This window comes from Monopterus albus, unplaced genomic scaffold (assembly GCF_001952655.1).
Source record: "Monopterus albus unplaced genomic scaffold, M_albus_1.0 scaffold4.1, whole genome shotgun sequence".
In the NCBI taxonomy this organism is placed as follows: Eukaryota; Metazoa; Chordata; class Actinopteri; order Synbranchiformes; family Synbranchidae; genus Monopterus; species Monopterus albus.
In genome coordinates, this window is record NW_018127884.1 from 3,557,693 (window position 1) to 3,575,963 (window position 18,271).

Consider the following 18,271-nt stretch of genomic DNA (forward strand, 5'->3'; position numbering starts at 1 on the left):
GACAGCGGAAATCTACCGAACAAAAACAGTCTTCACGTAGGCTCATCAGTAAGAGATCAGCAGTATTTATATGTATGGATTTATTCATTTTATAAATGTCCCTGTCTTGCTACAAAGGACAGTGAAAGTAAAACCAGAAAGCACACAGTGACACCAGGAGCCTGATCCATTATAAGACATTCAAGTAAAAAAAAGGTTCCAACACACAAACGGGCTAACAGGTGAGCTACCTGGTTTACAACTGTTTGTGGCGATTACACAAAGCATAAAAGAGCCTTTAGCTATAATTCTCTATTGACCACTGTATGATCAACGATAGGCAGAGCAGAAGACCCAAAGCCAAAATTACATGGATATGACCACCACAACAATATAAATTGATAATACTCTGGTTAATTTGCATGTTAGGCTGTATTTGTAATACTGTGTTATCCTCAGACTCACCTTTGGGTCAGCAAGAGCATTGATAACATTTCCTAAGGCAAGGAGCGAGCGATTGATGTTAGCACCTTCCCGAAAACGTGCACCTTTGGCTTTGGTGGCACTAGCTCTCTCTGAACCCGCCAAGTCAATCAGACTCATTTTGGCAACGCAGACATTAGGATTGAGGCTGGCAGTTTTGTCCTGTTGTCTCAAATATACCTGGAGAAAAGAATACAAAACTGTTAATTCAAGACTATCAAGAATTGTGATGCACTGTTAGATGATATGAATAAACTTAAGAAATTAGTAACTGCCCACTTGAAATGGGGGGTGGAAAGTTTGCAGCTGCTCTTCTGTAATTATGTTCAGTGTTAATTATTGAATTTTCTCTGTAGTGCCCTTATTCTAAATTATGACACCATGCCACAGCCTAATTTTCCTTCAGGTACTTCAATAGGACTAGACTAAAATACCTGAAATACAGCATGGGACCGGGAAGAGGTGGCATTCATATCAGTAGGGTGCTGTGTCCTGTTTCGATTGCCAGAATCCAAAGCCTCAAGAATGTGTTGTGCAGATTTGGGCTGTTTAAAAAAAAAAAAAAAAAAAACTGAATTAGACCACCTGTAACAAATTGATTCTACAATGGCACCAGGACCTTTGATATGTTCCATGATGCTACAAGGTAGTGTGTAATTCATGTTGTTACTAACCTGATGGAGTGTAAGGCCCTGAACAACAACTCCTTTAGAACTGTCCTCTCTCACTGCAAGAGGGCCTGCATTAGCCAACAAGTCTCTGATCTGTTCATTGTAAACCTATAAACAAATATAACTGTAAACAACTTCATATCCACCCCAAGAGATCAGTCAAGAAAGAAATGAATGCTCAAGACTCTGTAAGGAATAGGAGTTACCATTAACACGTTTTAAACTGTTATCAGAATAGTGTATAGAAAAACATGAGAAGAAAAGTATCCCTGGCTTCAGAGCTGCAGATTTATGTGCAGACAAACATAGGTTAATGCTACATTAACCCATTTGTTGCGTCTTAATGCTTTTCTTTTCTCTCTCCTCTATCCACTCACCCCAACTGGTCACAGCAGAAGGCTGCCCACCAGGAGCCAGGGTCTGTTGGAGGTTTCTTCCGCTAAAGAGAGTTTTTTCTCCCCACTGTTACCAAATGTTGCTCAAGGGGGATTTGTTGAGTTTTCCTTATGATAGTTTAAGGTCTAGACCTCATTATGTAAAGTGCCCTGAGACAACTGTTGTCCTGAATTGGTAATATACAATTAAATTGAACTGAAAATAAACATCCCCTTTAAACCTTGCCAGTGCATTGTGTAACTGCCTTCATACAAAAGCTTTGGTTATGAATGAATCAAAGTCTAAGAATCACTGACACAAAAATGAACAAGTTTTGCACAAGTACAGATAACAAAAAGAACAAAATCAGAAACGCAACAAAAATTTAAATATTCACCTCAAGATATGAGAAAGCAACAGTAAATTCTTTCTCCTCCTTTGCAGCATCCATGCGTTTGAACAGCTCTTTCATGGTGTGATACATGACCCCAGGGTCATTTTCTGAGCCTAACATAGTATGTGTCTTGCCTGCTCCAGTAGCACCATAGGCAAACACTGCAATTAAAAATCACAGCATAAAGCATGTATAACAAAAATGCTTACAATAATAGCAACAACTACAGCATCAAACTTGCTGCAGATAAAATATAACCACAAACGGTAATGTAAAAAACTTGGAAGAAATGGAAGCATCCAATACATTTATGTCAGAGGGGCCCAGAAAAGTTGTTCTTATTGTGAAAAACCTGGGTTAAGTGAGTATAACTGATAGAAATTAAGATGCTTTAATTAGACTAGATTTAAAAATGAGCCGACAGTGCATAATACTATCTCAACACCACCTATATGGCAAACTTTAAACTCAGACCACTGAGGAAAATACAACTGTAAAATATTTGGTATACATTTAGATGCCAATTTATTAGATATACCAAACTAAAACCAATGAATTCTAACCCAGCAAACTTGTAATAAATCTTATCTTCAGGAACCTTATCAACAAGGGAAGGGTAAATTACAGCTAGATAGATAACTAACCTAACTATGGAGCTAGTTGACCTAGCCCTCCTCATTGTGTTACTTTAACCAACTGATGCTGTGTCTAATTCTGACATACAAGGTGATGAAAATTACTAAAAGATCAAAAATAAATAAATAAATAAATAAATCCACCATGACCCTTTGAGGGGTCTGCATTTATATTATAGGAAACTATGAAATCTTAAGTGTGATTCATTTTACACATCATATTACTGCAGATTCATTCAGTTGTTAAGTGCATCTAAATTGGCTTACTAATTTTAATGTAGACCTTTACACTATACTATGGGTATAGAGTACCATAGGGATGACATATTTTTGTAAGCCAACCAGGAAGTTAGCATCACCCTGGTTCCCTCGACAACAAGCCAATGGGATTTTTCCAAAATCTTTTGGATTACTGCAGAAAATGAGCTCTGTGACAAACTATGGACACTTACATGTTTTGTTAAGCAAGATAACCTTGACAAAAGAACACCACTTTTATGATTTTAAAAACCCAAATACGATCACAAGATGTAAAAAGCTACTGTTAGGCTATAAACAAACTACACCACGGTCCCATGACTTCAACGTTCCCACCACAGCTTACAATTTGCAATCGGATTTAGCGAGCTTACCTCTTCTACAAAATCCTTTCTCTTAGCACAACCTGATCTAACTAGTGATCATGGTTGTGTCAACTGGTTAGAATAATGGTGACTGTAATATCCCAGAGAGCCTCCGTAGCCTCACTTAGCCACTTATTAGCAACTGCAATTGTTAAGACACATAAAAGTATTAAAAATCACGAGTGGGGTATTTACTAGGGATGGGCAATGATTTTTGAATATCTGAATAGTCATAAAAAAAATCTAATATTTCATGTGACTATGGTTTTGTCTTTTAAAACAAATAGCCACTGTTTTCTCTTGCTTTTACCAGAACCTGGAAATAACATACCATGAAAATGTACTGGCCTTGTGTTAACCATAGACGTTATTTCAGGTATCTAACCAAAAACCCATTCAAAAATCCACTGACTTTAGGGCAAAGAATACCTTGCCTGCAAAAATGCTAACTCAGTTCCGGGTTTTAGGACTCACTACTATGGCACTCCATACTTCTGCTTTATAATTAAAACAAGTGTTTGGCGGGAGTGGAAACAAGTTGTGAATATAACACTGATATTGTCTTTTAAGATGCAAACAATTGTTGCCAAACATTTGTCATTTGGGGACGCCAACATGTTTGGAAGCCTAATGCAGCTGTAACACACAACTTGTATTTATTTCCTTCGTACCTGCGCAGTTAAATCCATTCATCACACCATCCAACACTCCTTTAGTAGTGTTCTCAAAGACTTCAACTTGAGTAGAGTTCTCATTGAAGACATGGTCAAAAACAAACTTAAGGTCTTTGTTAGCTCTCTTGTTGATGTTTCTGTTTTGTACTCTTTGTGACCCAAAACACGGTGTGTCCTCTTCTTTAGGGTCAAATATGAGCATGTGGCTGTCAACAACCTGGATGACATTCCGACAGTTTTCACGCTTCTCTGTGTCATTGGCTGGTCTCACCCGAACAACCACCTTTACATGGCTGCACACATCACTTGCCATTGTGGGCTCTCTGCAGTACCTTAAGTGTTGCTGCAAAACAAAAACAGGGTTGACTGCATTTTCCACACACAAGTTGAAAACACCAAGGTAATTTGTAACAATATGCTGAGTAAACCAGACAAATTGAGAAAGAAACAGTAAAAAAAAATGAACAGAAGCAGGAACATTTCTTTGCATCAAATCGAGAGTTTAGGGATAGAGGATTTCTTATATTGTATAGTAAAACCTTTTGACGCAAGTTTGCAATTTAGAGCAATAAAAAAAATGATGATGGCATTACAAGTAGTAATAGATATGCTTACTAATCAGAGTCAAAATTCCATGGTTAAACAATCGTGTAACCTAGCAGACAACATGAGATTTTGGTACAGGTTTTGTAGAGCATGGCTTCAGCAATTACTATAGGCCATAGATGTATGGATGTCCTGTATGATGGCTGGGACATACATTAAAAGAAAAAGAAAACACACACACACACATACACATACACACCCCCTGCAAGAAATTCTACTGTAATGAAGGTTATGTTCACTTTTGTTGAAAATGTTTTAAAGGTGTCCTGATTCAAGCCGATGGTCATTTTGGAAGTTTTGCAGTCCTGTTGAATTGTAGTGCTTTGCACTTAAGTAGTTTTCTTGCATTCTAAATCGAGCTGCACAGCCTCAACTACCACTGTGCAGATTAAAAGAAGATTATCATGCTATATTACTAATGTTACAGATTACAAGAAACTAATGCAATAACTTTGTACTTGCTGTATTGCAGTTTATCCTTTATTAAATTCCAAAACGGTAAATCTATGGCCAAATACATTAAAATATTGCAACAGTTCATGATTCACAATTAACTCTTACAAAGAGGCATGTTAAAAGGTACCATATACTGTATTCCATTAGGGAAGTGCTAGTTATTATGTTATCTGCCAACGATGACTTCTTCATATTATGCAGCTTTAACTTAAGTATTAAATGCTAGGCCAGCACCCTTATCACTGTCTTATGTTAAACACCACATGATATAACGTTAGCCTAGCTTCAATTAAGACCTAGAACAAACCAGTGCAGATTATAAGGCTATAACATTAAGTAAAATAAGATACGTTTATAAGCCTAAAACTACTTCAGAGACACAATGTTAAAGGGGTAATTTACCAGGGTTGGCTAACGCATGCTAGCTAGCTAGCTTTCCCAGCTAGCTCATAACGGTAAATTAGCACTGCTCTCTTCATGTCAAAAGTACTGCGAATAATTATGTCTTACCTTTTGTCAGTAACGGTTATCTTTCATGTCAAAGTCACGATAAAGTTCTAATTATAACCTTAAAAAAAAAAAAGTTGCCGGCGAGACTTGGACTGTTATAGCTACCACGTCAAGCGCCAATATTTTCAAAACAAGCCCATTTCCTTTCTCACAGCAGATTGGATGTGAGTCGCTAGTAAATGGGCGGGCCAGAGTATCGCACCGGACATGCTGTTGTCGAGGGTGGAACTACTCCAGGGTACTAGCTTCATGTAACTTCCTGAGGTATGGGAACTGTTGTATTTTTTGTTTGTTTTGCTAAACTTAACTGTTACGTCCCTATTAGTTGACAACGTGTGCGGTCGTCCAACATGGTGGAATAGCAACAATGTATCGTCAGTTGTAAAATGCCAGCCATTGTGGATTTGAATACCATCACAGTTAGCTAGTACACACGTGTGATAAAGAGCAGCAACCGGCGTCCTACATAACAATGCCACTGTTATAAAAACCGAGCAACGCGAAAACATACCTGTAATAAGGTTAGTGTGTGCATGTAATCCATGTCCTGTCATGCACCGTTGCTCCATGTTAGCTCGGGTGTTTTATCAAGGTATTTAGCTTACCTGCTCTACCTCTCTACCTAGGTTACCTCTCTTGTGTGATATTCCAAAGTAGCAACGTAACGTATTACGTGTTTTGGTTAAATAAAATAAACGTTAAAAGCTGCCAGCAATCCCCGTGCTGTAAAGTTATATCTACTCCTAGCTTAATGGCTAACAGCTAAGTAGGCTAGCTATGACAATGTTAAGAAACTGGGGGCACAGCTAGTGTGGGTTCTTAAAGAATTACCCCCTTCTTAAACAATAATGTCCCTATTATCTTATCCCTAGAATTATGCCCCACCTTTTGCGCATGTTATGGCACTGGAAAGGACAATAGGCTGCTTAATAGACCTCTATGCCATGAGATAAAGTCTCGTGATGAACTGATAGTGAAAGATAAAAATAATAGCATGATTCACAAGAGGATTAAAAAATGTGACAGCATGTCTTCTTTCATTAGCTCTTCTGGTAAAGGACATGGCTTCTCTTCCCCTGCAATTAATTATATTTTAATTTACATATAAATGCACACAACAGTAATCTATCAACAGTATAAAAAGTTGGTTTTCCATTCTTGTACAGCAGGTATGCCCCACAATCTGACAGCAATCATGCATTGCCACTATATATTTATTGCCACCTTGTTAAATGTTATGTAATTCTTTACTGCCATTGAACATTTGATTTGCCATCATGGATGTGCAAACATGTTGAATTCCTTAAGCTCTAGCACATAATTCTATTTTATTATAACCATACACACTTGTTGAACTCTAATTGTCAATATATCTTGTAACCAGGAAACTCAATAATGCCTTTTTAACTGTGTGACTCTCTCTGGTTCGGGATGCAGGCAGTATTGTTCATATAGAGTGCCAAAATGTTGAACTGATTAGCTGAAGATGTACTTACTGTTATTGCGGGTGTGGTGGTGATGCAGTACATGAACCACGTGTGTGTTGTTTGAAGGGTTATGTTTCCAGGGTTAAGTCTTCAGTCTAATCAATTTGCTTTAAATATTACAACTGCGATACCCTATTGTTTTGTTAGGGCACTTGAGTTTGGAGACCACCTGCTCAAATCAGTTAAAATTCCCATGCTCTTTGGAAATGTTGCTTTGTAAGCCTGCACCATAAAAGTTCTGCTACACCTGATAAATGTAATTACAAACAGTTTGTTTTTAACAATTCATCAGGCACTTGTTACTTGAAGTCCATAACTCTATCACCATTTCACATTCATCTTTAAAATAAAGTACTTGTGTTTTTGCTTATATTATGACAAAATCTTCCTCTGGTTTTCTTCATAGATTTTCAGCATGTCTGTGCGCTGCAACCAAATGTTATGGAGAACAAATTTGGCTGTGTGGAGAGCATGGAGGTCATGGAAATTAAACATGCACTATTCTACAGTTGGTGCATCGTCCGGTCCTCTGGACAGACCTGATGAAGAGGGCTCAGTTTCAACCGAAAAGCCTCCTCACACACCTGTCATGCTCAAAGAGGTGCTTCATTTCTTAGACATCAAACCAGGTCAGGTATGTTTGCATCTTTGCCATTTGTGCAAACTTCTTGATATCATTAAGAAAGTTAATGGCCATTTGTTTCAGTGTTTTTTATATGTGTCAAAGATATATTGAAAACATTTAAAACTATGGTGTTTTTGTTTTTTATTACCATTATTTACAACAGAATGTATTCAACCCCACTTTAAAAAGTTCCTAAAATGTGTTCAGACAGAGACATTTGATTTGTGACTAAAATAAATCTCTAGGACTGTCTACACTGATATTTGCAAGTGATTAAGTTGTATCTTCAGGCATTGCTATCCAAACTGCTTTGGTTGCTCTGGTAATGGCACAGGCATGTAAACTGTAGTGAGAGGTGTTTCTTATATTGTATCCCTTTTTTCTGTGTCAGAATGTTTGAAAAATGTATCAGTATTATTCATTTTGATCCACCACCACCACCACCACAAATTATAGGTTCAATAAGTACAGCAGAGTTGAATTAGTACCTCCCTAACAGCATCACCAACAATGTGTATTATAGGCTTCACAAAGATCAGATTTATTTCAGGGCTTTTGTATGAGTTATGTAACAAATACATATCAATAATATTTCATATTGGTTTGAAGACAGCTATTAGAAGTGAACTCTTTACTGGTAAATAGTTTCTTTACCGAGATGTTTGTTGTTAAGTAAAAAATGCTCTTCATACACTATATAACGACTTGTTGTTATAAAGGGACACATTAATTGAACAGGGTGTCAGTATCTTGGCTTTCACTTAATGTATGTACTACCAGGACAGATGGGCATGAGTCAAAAGCCTTCTGGTGTGGCAGGCAGCATAGGAGGGGAAGTGATGCCCCCCCTGTATAATGCATGGTCAAGGCAGGTGGGGGCCATGGGTCAACAACTTAGTCAGGAATTGCGCCACTGTAAGGCTGTTGGCAGGACACAGGGTGCTGCGTCGCTCCTGCCTGAACTTTAGCACCTCTAAACTCCTCCGCTGTCCGCCCATTTGCCAACTGTCCCAAGACAGCTTGCCAATCAGATGCTATTAAAAACAGTTTGATAGATTTTGTTTTTTTTTTTTTTTTGTACAGTACGTGCTGTAGATCTCAGTGTGACGTTCTGTGGAAATGTTGTATGGTTACATTCAGAAGTCGTGTTTTAAATGTTGCTTCACTGCAAATGTCTTAATTTATTTATGCGATGACACACACAGTCATGGCCAAAAATATTGGCACCCCTGCATTTCTGTCAGAATATTGCACCACTTCTCCCAGAAAAGTGTTGCAATCACAAATTCTCATGCTTATTTCTTTTGTTTGCATTGGAGCAACATAAAGAAGCAGAGAATAAAAGTCACATCTGATCCTTTCCACACAAAACTCTAAAAATGGACTGGGACAAAATTATTGACAGCTTTTCAAAATCAGCAGATATAGTTGTATTGTGATGGTACTTTAATTTGTAATGAAACTCACCTGTAGCAACTAACAGGTGCTGGCAATATAGAATCACTTGCAACAAGTTAAACTGAAGAAAAGTTTACTCATCCTTTGTGCCACGTGGACCACACTGAGCACAGAGAAAAGACAGACCAACAAAGAATTGTCTGAGAACCACAATAGTGGAAAAACATGGACAGTCTCAAGGCTACAAGTCCATCTCCAGAGATCTTGCTGTTCCTGTGTCCACTGTGTACAACATTGTCAAGACGTTTACAGCCCATGGTGCTGTAGCTAATCTCCCTGGATGTGGGCGAAAAAGAAAATTAGATGGCAGATTGCAACAAAGGATTGTTCGAATGGTGGATAAAGAACCTTGATTAACTTCCAAACAAATTCAAGCTGACCTGCAGGCACAGGTTGCAACAGTGTCAGCTCACAGACTTGCCTTTTTTCTCATCTTTTTGTGTTGTTCCATTGCAAACAAAAGAGATAAACATAAGGATACCAAAGAATTTGTGATTGCAGCAATTTTCTGGGAGAAGTGGTGTGCTATCTGACAGAAATGCAGGAGTGCCAATATTTTGGCCATGACTTTATGCAAGGTTGCTGTTTCACAGGTTCTATAATCAGAGCAACTGTTTATTATGGTGCTGGCACATTGTCATATGGCACATTAATATTGCTATATCATAAGTATATAGTGACAGCCACATGCTCAGTCAGTCTCAGTCAAGCAATCAGAAAACTGAATTTTGACATGACTCTGTGACAGAGCTGCCATTCATGCAGTCATATTAGTGGTGGTTAAGTGGTGGTGTCTCTAACAGATCAGTTGTTATGAGGAGGAAACCCTATTCATAATATCAGACAAATGTCCACCGAAATCACTGAGGGCAGTGAGAGTTATAATTGGAATGGCCGTTATAAAATAATCACCAATATCCAATTGCATTTGTCAGCTGAAGCAGAATATTTATGAATGGAGTACCTTAGTGATGATGGATGTCAGAGCAAATACTGCAGTGAAACCAAAGTGTGTAAATGTAGCCGTTCAGCGCCCTGCTGCCACCCACACAGGACAGTTGGCTGTACATTTGTATGCAGGTAGCTAATTTGCACTGGGAGCCTACACTAATGGCCATCACACTTGATTTGGCTTCCAATGAATGCATTCATTTAGAGAAATACACCGCTCATCACTAATTGACTTAATAGTCCCATGCAGTGACTTTGATTTTTGTTTTTGGCAGTGTAGTGGATCTGGACTTAAAAGATGGGTGTGGAATGATTTTTAGCCTCGCTAGCTGCATGCATACATACCACTGGTGAGATGTTCCATCACTCTGGTCCACACTAATAATACCTTAATAGCTATTAGATGTATAGACATTCATGCTCCATTCAGGATCAACCATTGGTGATCCACTGACTTTACTGAGCACCATCAGCATTTCAAAGTTTTTGCTATGCTGTGAAATATCTCAACGTCTACCAGATTGATTGGCAAAACAAATCTCTAAAGACGTTCATGGTTCCCAGACAAAGTATCCTAATGACTTTGATGATCCTCTGACTTTTTCGATAGCTCCTCCATGAGATGACATTTTGATTGAAATGTCTTGACAATTATTGAATGGATAGCCCCTAATTTTAGTACAGACACTCATGTTTTAGTCTTTATCTCTTGCAGGCATTTTGGGGTTATCTGTAATGTTATCTATTCTTGTTTTGAAAACTTATTGTTTTTCTAGTTTTAGTCTTGTTTACAGTCAAAGAATATTTTCCACTGTGGTTTTTGTTATACAGAACTGTATATTGTGGTATAGCTACAGCAAATGAATAACTGAACTCAATTTTAATGTAAGACAAATGGCTTAAATTGACGTTTTGTTAATACAAATGCTGTGTTGATAGAAGCTATGATAATTAATGCACATTTTTTTTAGGTTTATATCTTCTTTACGTTTTCTCAAAACATCCTCTTTAACTCAGTGTTCATGGTTTTAGTCAAAGAATTATGCTGGAAAGGGTGAAACACAAGGAGTCCTCTGCTGGTGCAGACTCCTCGCATAGGGGACCTCCTTTAGAATAGATTAATGAGCCATCAGCTGAAAGTCCAGTGGAAAAACCCTGAGCTGCTGTAGAAGAAACAAGCTGCCTACTGTTACATTTCAGTGTCAGTACACTCCCTTTTGTAGAATTAATGGACCCATTATTTATAAACGTATATTTTGGATCAGTATCAGAGTGTTTCAACAGTCAACTAATGTTTAATAAAAATTAGCAAACAACTATTAGTTGGACAGTTACATTTTTTCCCTTGCTGCTTTTATCGCTGCCAATGCCTAAAAATGGTAAATGGACTGTATTTATATAGCGCATGTGTTACACTGGCCAAAGCGCTTTACAGGAGATGATGCACCATTCATCCATTCACACCCACATTCACACACTGATGACGAGAGGCTGCCGCACACTGGCGCCAGTCGAACCACCGGGAGAAATTTGGGGTTCAGTGTCTTGCTCAGGGACACTTAGGCATGCGGGGAGACCGGGAGTCGAACCACCAACTTGCTGGTTAGAAGACGACTGCCGTACCTCGTAAGCCACAGCCACCCCCATAATGATATTATAAATTTCTTTTGTAGTTTGCAATTTAGAAGTCAAAGGGCATAAAGTAATGTGCCACTAACTTCACAGTTAGTACCTGAGCACATGCATGATCAAATAACAGCAATATTGTAAATCATCTGTGGCCTGTATTGCATTGAAAACAACACAGCAGCACATGATTTGATGATACCTGATCAATTTTATTATTTATTCAAAATAAATATTCGCTTCAATTCTGATGCCTGCAGCATGTTCTAAAAAAAGCTGGGACACTAAAGCATGTACCACAGTGTAATGTTGCCATTCCTTTTCACAACACTTAAAAGACATTGAGGGACTGAGGACACCAAGTGATTACGTGTGTCAGGTGTAATTTTGTCCCATTCTTCTTATAAACAAGTGGTGTGCAACAGTCTTGGGTCTTTGTTGACACAATTTCCGTATCAAAATTCGCCACACGTTTTCTATTGGGGACAGGTCGGAACTGAGGGTAGGCCGGTCTAGCACTCGCACTCTTTTCCTTCACAGCCATGCCTTTGTAATGTGCTCAGTATGAGGATTTGCATTGTCTTGTTAAAATATGCATGGGCATCCCTGGAAAAGATGTCGTCTTGAAGGCAGCGTATGTTGCTCCAAAATTTCTCTGTATTTTTCAGTATTAATGGTACATAAGTGTAAGCTACCTTTTGCCAAGGACACTGACACAACCCCAGACCGTTACAGACCCTGGCTTTTGGACTTGTTGCTGGACACTGCAAACGTAGGGCTTTCTTTTTGCACAGTACAGTTTTAGGCAGCATTTATGGATGTAATATTGTAGTGCAAAACCAAAGTAATCCTGAGTCCATGTGGTTATATCACTTATAGAAGAGTGACGATTCTTGATGCAATGCTGTCTCAGGGATCAGAGAGCGCGGTCATCCAGCTTAGGCTTGCACCCTTGCCCTATACGCACTGAAATCTCTCCAGATTCCTTGAATCTTTGTTATGCACCATATAGGGTGACATATCCAAATACCTTCCTATTTTTCTTTGAGGAACATTGCTTTTAAACATTTCAATAATTTTCCCACGCATATACAGTATTATCATCACTTTAATTTTTGTCTGTTCAGTTATGTGTATGTCTTAAATTATGAAACACCTCCCTCCTTATTAAGCAAATTTGTAGACAACACCAGTAAAGAGTAAGGAACTCGTAAAAGTGTAAACTGTTCTTAGGACCACCAAAGCACTGGAATTTTTTAAGAGTGAGGTCATCATGAAAGCAGTAGAAGCACTAATGTCAGCTTATGTAGAATGCAGGTGGTCACTCGTGGAGCTTGCGCACCATAAATAGCACCAACCAGGCTAGACTCCTGATGACAGTGGAAATCTAGCACAAAAATACAGCAAAACAGGCAAGCCACAAATCACAGATGTTGTACCACGTTAAGGCACTGAACCCCAGCAGACTTAGTTGAGTGCTGTATTTTTCACTTCGCCTGTTATTTGGGTTATTTGGCTGGCTATAATTCGGACACATGAAGAGGCACTTTGTTCTATGGATAGATGGCCACAAAACACTCCACCAGCTGCTACTGTTCAATTTTTTCCCTTTTGAATCTTTAGCTGCAAGATCGACTAGGAAAAATAGTGTGCGATAGTCTGACATGAACAATTAGTTGAGTGGCTGCCATCTGTTTATCTGACATCTCCATATTTTTAGATTACATTTGGTTTTGTGGAATTTATTGCTCCTCTGTCAGGGAGGAAAAAATGTATCAGTGTTTGACACAAGTCAGTCCAGCATATCTTCACATGTGTCCCCTATCAGAGAGCACAGGGCAAATCTTTCCAGGTACTGAGTGTACCAGCTGGTGAAGTAGGGTGTAGAAAGAGTTGATATGATGGTGTCTCATTAGATTAGTTTAGCACCATACAGCTGAGTTTTGGGCCAGCTGAGATCAGGAATGACTTTATAGAACAGAGAGTACCATGTGGGTTTGTGCAAGACTATTTAGAAACTTAATATACAATCTATTAAACTGACAGGCAACAATTGAAAAATGTGATATATATTTTCTCTTTTTAATCTTTGTTGCTGTAGCATTTCAAGTGTACACAATTTCAGATTAAAAGATCCTTTTTGTGACATTATTTGTGCCTCCTTTCTTATATTTCCAACATCAGCCAGGTGTGGTGCTGTTGTGAATACAAATAAAGGGGTAATATGAGCTTGTCTCTTCAAATTAGTTAAAAGCCTTGCAATTGTTTGGGGCTGTATGAATATCTCAGTACTTTGTCGTAATCTGTTATTTAATGCTTATTAATTTTTCTAATCCGTTGTGTATTTATGGCAAAACACAACATATTTTTATTTGTAGAAAGTTACATGTTTAATATGGTATTTTATTTATATTAATCTGATAATCCCTATTGAAGTTGTTCATCCTTTAAAAAGTCAATTCAAACTCTCCTGTTGTACACAGTGCATAGAATAAACACGGTCTGAATTATCTGGAACAAGTAACTTGTTGTTTTCTTTGTATTACATTTTCCATCACAACATCTTGCCAATGTTTTTCTTTTTTTTTCTTTACATTCCTTTTTTGGTAGTGCTGAGTAGTGAAAGAGGAGGCTGTTAAATAATTGATCCTTGTAATTAAACACTCCAGCCAGGGATGCTGGGGCTGATTGACGGCCAGATATTAGGCCCTTGTCTCATAAGGTTGCAAGTTTAGTCTGAGGTTATCAGTGGCCAGAAGAGTCGTTCTCCCCTCCCTGCCTCATTACTTTCATGAGTAGAGCATTTCATAGTAGAGCAGTGGGTGGGGGTGTGGTGTGAAGACAGTCTGGGACTTCATTAGCCAAATGGGGTGCCTCAGTCTACAGAGCGCCAAATTGTTCAGCCTCGCTGAGCAGACGACCCCTTTGTTGGTGCTTCACCACACTGTCCTGTAGAGTTGTTTTAGCCTTTTCGTCTTACATATTCTTCAGCTTCAGTTTCCCTTGATCAAATGGAGCAATCTTTCCTGCACCTACCTGAGCAGATCATAGCTCAGGTAAACCACCCTCATGCTCTCCAAATGATATTTGCTCACCTTTCCAGTTGTTTAGATTATGGTACAGTATATTGGTCGGTAAAGCATGAATGCAAATCCAAAGATAAAAGCTCGCACCTTATTATTGGTTGATTGAATTTGCCATAACAACTAACTGTGTGTGTGTGTGTGTGTGTGTGTGTGTGTGTGTGTGTGTGTGTGTGTGTGGCCTGGTATTACTCATGTTGTGGGGATGTAAATTTGTTTACACATTCACATTGTGGAGACTTGACATCCTTTTGGGGATGAAACGTCAACAAAATGTAAACCATTACATTTTAGAGTGGTGCCTTGGTTTAAGAATAGTGGTTATGGTTAAGGTTTGGATTAAGTCTCTTGGAAATGAATGTGAAGACCTGCTAAGTGACAAAAACAAGTGTATGTGAGTGAGTGAGAAAAAGAGAAATATCTCTTTTAAACTTAGGAAGGCACATAAAATCACATAACTGTATGGCACAAGGGTAAAAGTGTGCTTCTATAGCATCAGTTACTGAGAGATACATTTTCATATATTTATTAATAAAAGATATTAAAGTGGAACCCATCCTCAGTGCTGAATTTATACTATTAGTGCAGGTTTTATTGCAATATTTACATTTGTTCCTGGTGTGTGCGTGTGGGTATGCTAATCAGATACATGCCCTGCGGACAGCTGGATTGAGATGACTCATTCCTGCAACACATCTTCAATGGGTATTTGTGTGAAGCCCAACTGCATTAGCTTGTCTTTCTTTTAAATATGTAAAGGATAATTGTATATTTATCTGTTGGTGTAGATACTTTTTTATCACTGCTAGGGTTTAGGTATAGATTAACTTTATGGACTGACTTTATTCTTGTTCTGATTGATTCTGCTTTCTATGAAATGCTACCACCACTTGTACACTATTAAAATATGAAAATGTGGTGAAGGCAAAACATAGCTTTTTTACTTCTGCCAAGGTGGAGGCAATGTTTTTACTGGCATTTGTTTGTCTGTTCATTTGTTGGTTGGTTGAATGTTCACAGCATAACTCAAAAAGTAATGAATAGGTTTAGATACATTTTTTGGAGAGGTGAAATTGGCCCGTGGCTCAGACTTTGAAACAATGCAGTGTGTTGTTGTCTAGCATGGTGCTGCATTGTCCAGTGAAATACATGCATGTAACATGTTGCACAGCGATCCTGGTATATTACTTTGCAAGGCAACAGTGGTTCTTTACCTGATCATGCAGATGGGGTAGAAAATAACTACTTTCAACTTTCTAGCTGTAAAATCCCACAACGTATAGCCTACTGGCTCCCATAAACCTGGGTCTTGTGGCCAGTTTAAAGGTATCAAACTGGTGTGATGTATACTGTCTTACTGATCTTCCTCTGCATGTGCTCATGCATCTAAATGATCGTTATTAAATTGCTGTTGTGCCTTTTCTGATAGAAGTCAGTTGTACTGACCTTATCTGTGTAGCCAACATTATCTATATTCCCAGCAGCATCCAGATGAAGTGCTGGTGTTCTTGGCTGAAGTGCTCCCACTCTTTACCTGCTCTGTTTTCTGACTAATTTGACACGAAAGCATGTCCGCTCAACATTACATAACACTACTGACCTAAACCAGTAACAGAAGTTTCCTTCCTTCCTTCTTACTGTTCCTATGCCATATTTTACAGTATCTCTACAGTTTAACTAGATTGTCCATGCTTGGCCTTTTTGATTGTATGTGAACCATACTGCAGACACCTTGCTTAAAATTAATATGTCAAACACACACAACAATGTGCATAATCTTATCCTATCTCAAGCATTTGAGGGAAGGCCTTTCTGAGGACTTCTGCTTCAATTCTCACATGAAATCCCTTGAGGCTTGCCTCATCTTCTTGTCAGTACACCACTATTAAGCTTAAAGCTTCAGAGGCCAGATGTGTTTTGGCTCACAACACATTCATGTCTTGCTGATGAGTACCTGAAAGAAATATATGCACACTGGTAGCAGTGCTAGACCCAGTAAATTTCAGCCTTACTGTATCAGCAGCATCCTGCTGAGATACAGCCCTCACACACAAGCTTACGTACCCTCCAGGCAGCCTAAGGCTTCAGAGACTGACCACTTAACCCCCAAAGGCTAAAAAGACTGATGTCCATGATTAAAAGCCCAGAGCTAGGGCTGATGGTTATTTGTCTGAGGGGCAGCTCAAAGTCTGGCTTTCGGTCAGTTCTACCTTCACAAACCACAAGTTTGGGCCTAGCCCCTTGAGCATATTGATGAACAGTGACAAATATTGAGAGAGCGGAAATATATCAGCCGTTAAACATGAATGCTATGACAGCCTTATTTTTGGCGTCATGCTTGCCAACAAGCATGGATAAGATTGCAGCAACTACGCTGATAGTTGTTGGTTTTTAATTTGTATGTTTGTACATATTTGTTTGTATGAGATAACGACCCCTAGCAACATGTCTAGCTCATTAATAAGGTCATACTATAAGCATGGCTGACCATTGATACCAAGGCAGTCAACAAGCAAAATGCTAAACAATATGAGATGTCCTGGTACTGTAAGTCCTCAGTATGTTCAGTGGCTTTTGTAGCTTTAACTAAAATATGATAAAATGTGATGCACTCTATGACCATTATACTGCCTCCACCTCTTTTTAGCAGGTATTGTAAGTATCACACACTGGTGGACCAGTCATGGAAAGGCCCAGGGCATCTTTCTCAAAAATCTCTACATAACTTTATGCTATGAATCTGTCCTCCAGGCCCAGCCCATCCCCCAAGCCGTCTTTACGGCCCCTCCCCATTCCCTGGTTCTTTTCATTTTATATTGTATTGTGAACCCAGTCTTCAAACTAGTGGAAGCATCTTCTGAAATGCCTCCAGATGTTTCTTCCCTAATACCATGCCTTGCACCGCGAAGCACTCATTTAGCTTGACTTCTCTTTGCACTCCTTAATGGACTCGGCCTTTTCTTCTGTTGTCTTCTTTTAGTACCATGAAATTCACCTCCAGGAGAGAAAACCGTCTTTCCTGATGCTTCTTTACATTTTATGAATATAGTTAGAAGATTCCACCCCCTCTTTTCAGTTTCATTTTTGTTTTCTCTTGGGGTTTGTTTGCATTGTTTCCTTGGCACACTGTACTGACAGTAGTGTCACACTTAAGAAAATTTTCAGAGCAGGGACCAGTAAAGCACATAACCATTTTGAATGTATCCACTGTGTCATATTTTGCCTTATTTTTTGTTTGCTGTCAAAACAAAGACATTGCCTTTTGGCATTTCTGTCACAGTTTGTAATATTTTCTATCCACTGAAAATTTTGTCTGTGTTTTGTATTTTAACAGCAATGCATTTGTAGGCATGACAAAATAACAGCATGTGAGGCCATACAGCCATATTGCAAAACAAGAAGTTTCCATTTTCAGTTAGATGGTCCTCTTGAGAACACAGCATTGTAGGTTTAATCTGCTTAAAACAGTTTATGTTTACACAGAGTTCCAAAGCTAGATGTGTGATGTCAGGGCAGCAAAATATCTTAGGGAGGAAAGGTGGTATACAGCATTTTTTTTTAATTTTCTTTATTTTCATCTTCATTTTCTTCAACATATTCATATTTAACAACTCCACTTCTGCTCAACTCAGCAA

The 18,271-nt window shown here is 38.6% G+C and overlaps 2 protein-coding genes across 7 annotated transcripts in view; one reads left to right on the plus strand and one right to left on the minus strand.

The window, feature by feature from the left end:
• The window catches only part of kif18a (kinesin family member 18A), a 29,409-nt gene extending 23,298 nt beyond the window's left edge, over nucleotides 1–6,111 (minus strand). Inside the window, exons 1-6 of one of the 4 annotated variants that reach the window (XM_020607001.1) lie at nucleotides 5,918–6,111; nucleotides 3,832–4,177; nucleotides 1,906–2,063; nucleotides 1,137–1,241; nucleotides 897–1,007; nucleotides 445–642 (exon numbers count right to left, since the gene is read on the minus strand). In XM_020607001.1, coding sequence (XP_020462657.1) covers nucleotides 445–642; nucleotides 897–1,007; nucleotides 1,137–1,241; nucleotides 1,906–2,063; nucleotides 3,832–4,177; nucleotides 5,918–5,950 — 951 coding nt within the window. In that variant the 5' untranslated portion in view covers nucleotides 5,951–6,111. The other 3 variants (XM_020606993.1, XM_020607010.1, XM_020607019.1) reach the window with 3 other exon arrangements.
• The window catches only part of mettl15 (methyltransferase 15, mitochondrial 12S rRNA N4-cytidine), a 42,878-nt gene continuing 30,190 nt past the window's right edge, over nucleotides 5,584–18,271 (plus strand). The window contains exons 1-2 of one of the 3 annotated variants that reach the window (XM_020607032.1): nucleotides 5,584–5,670; nucleotides 7,300–7,527. In XM_020607032.1, coding sequence (XP_020462688.1) covers nucleotides 7,309–7,527 — 219 coding nt within the window. In that variant the 5' untranslated portion in view covers nucleotides 5,584–5,670; nucleotides 7,300–7,308. The other 2 variants (XM_020607048.1, XM_020607040.1) reach the window with 2 other exon arrangements.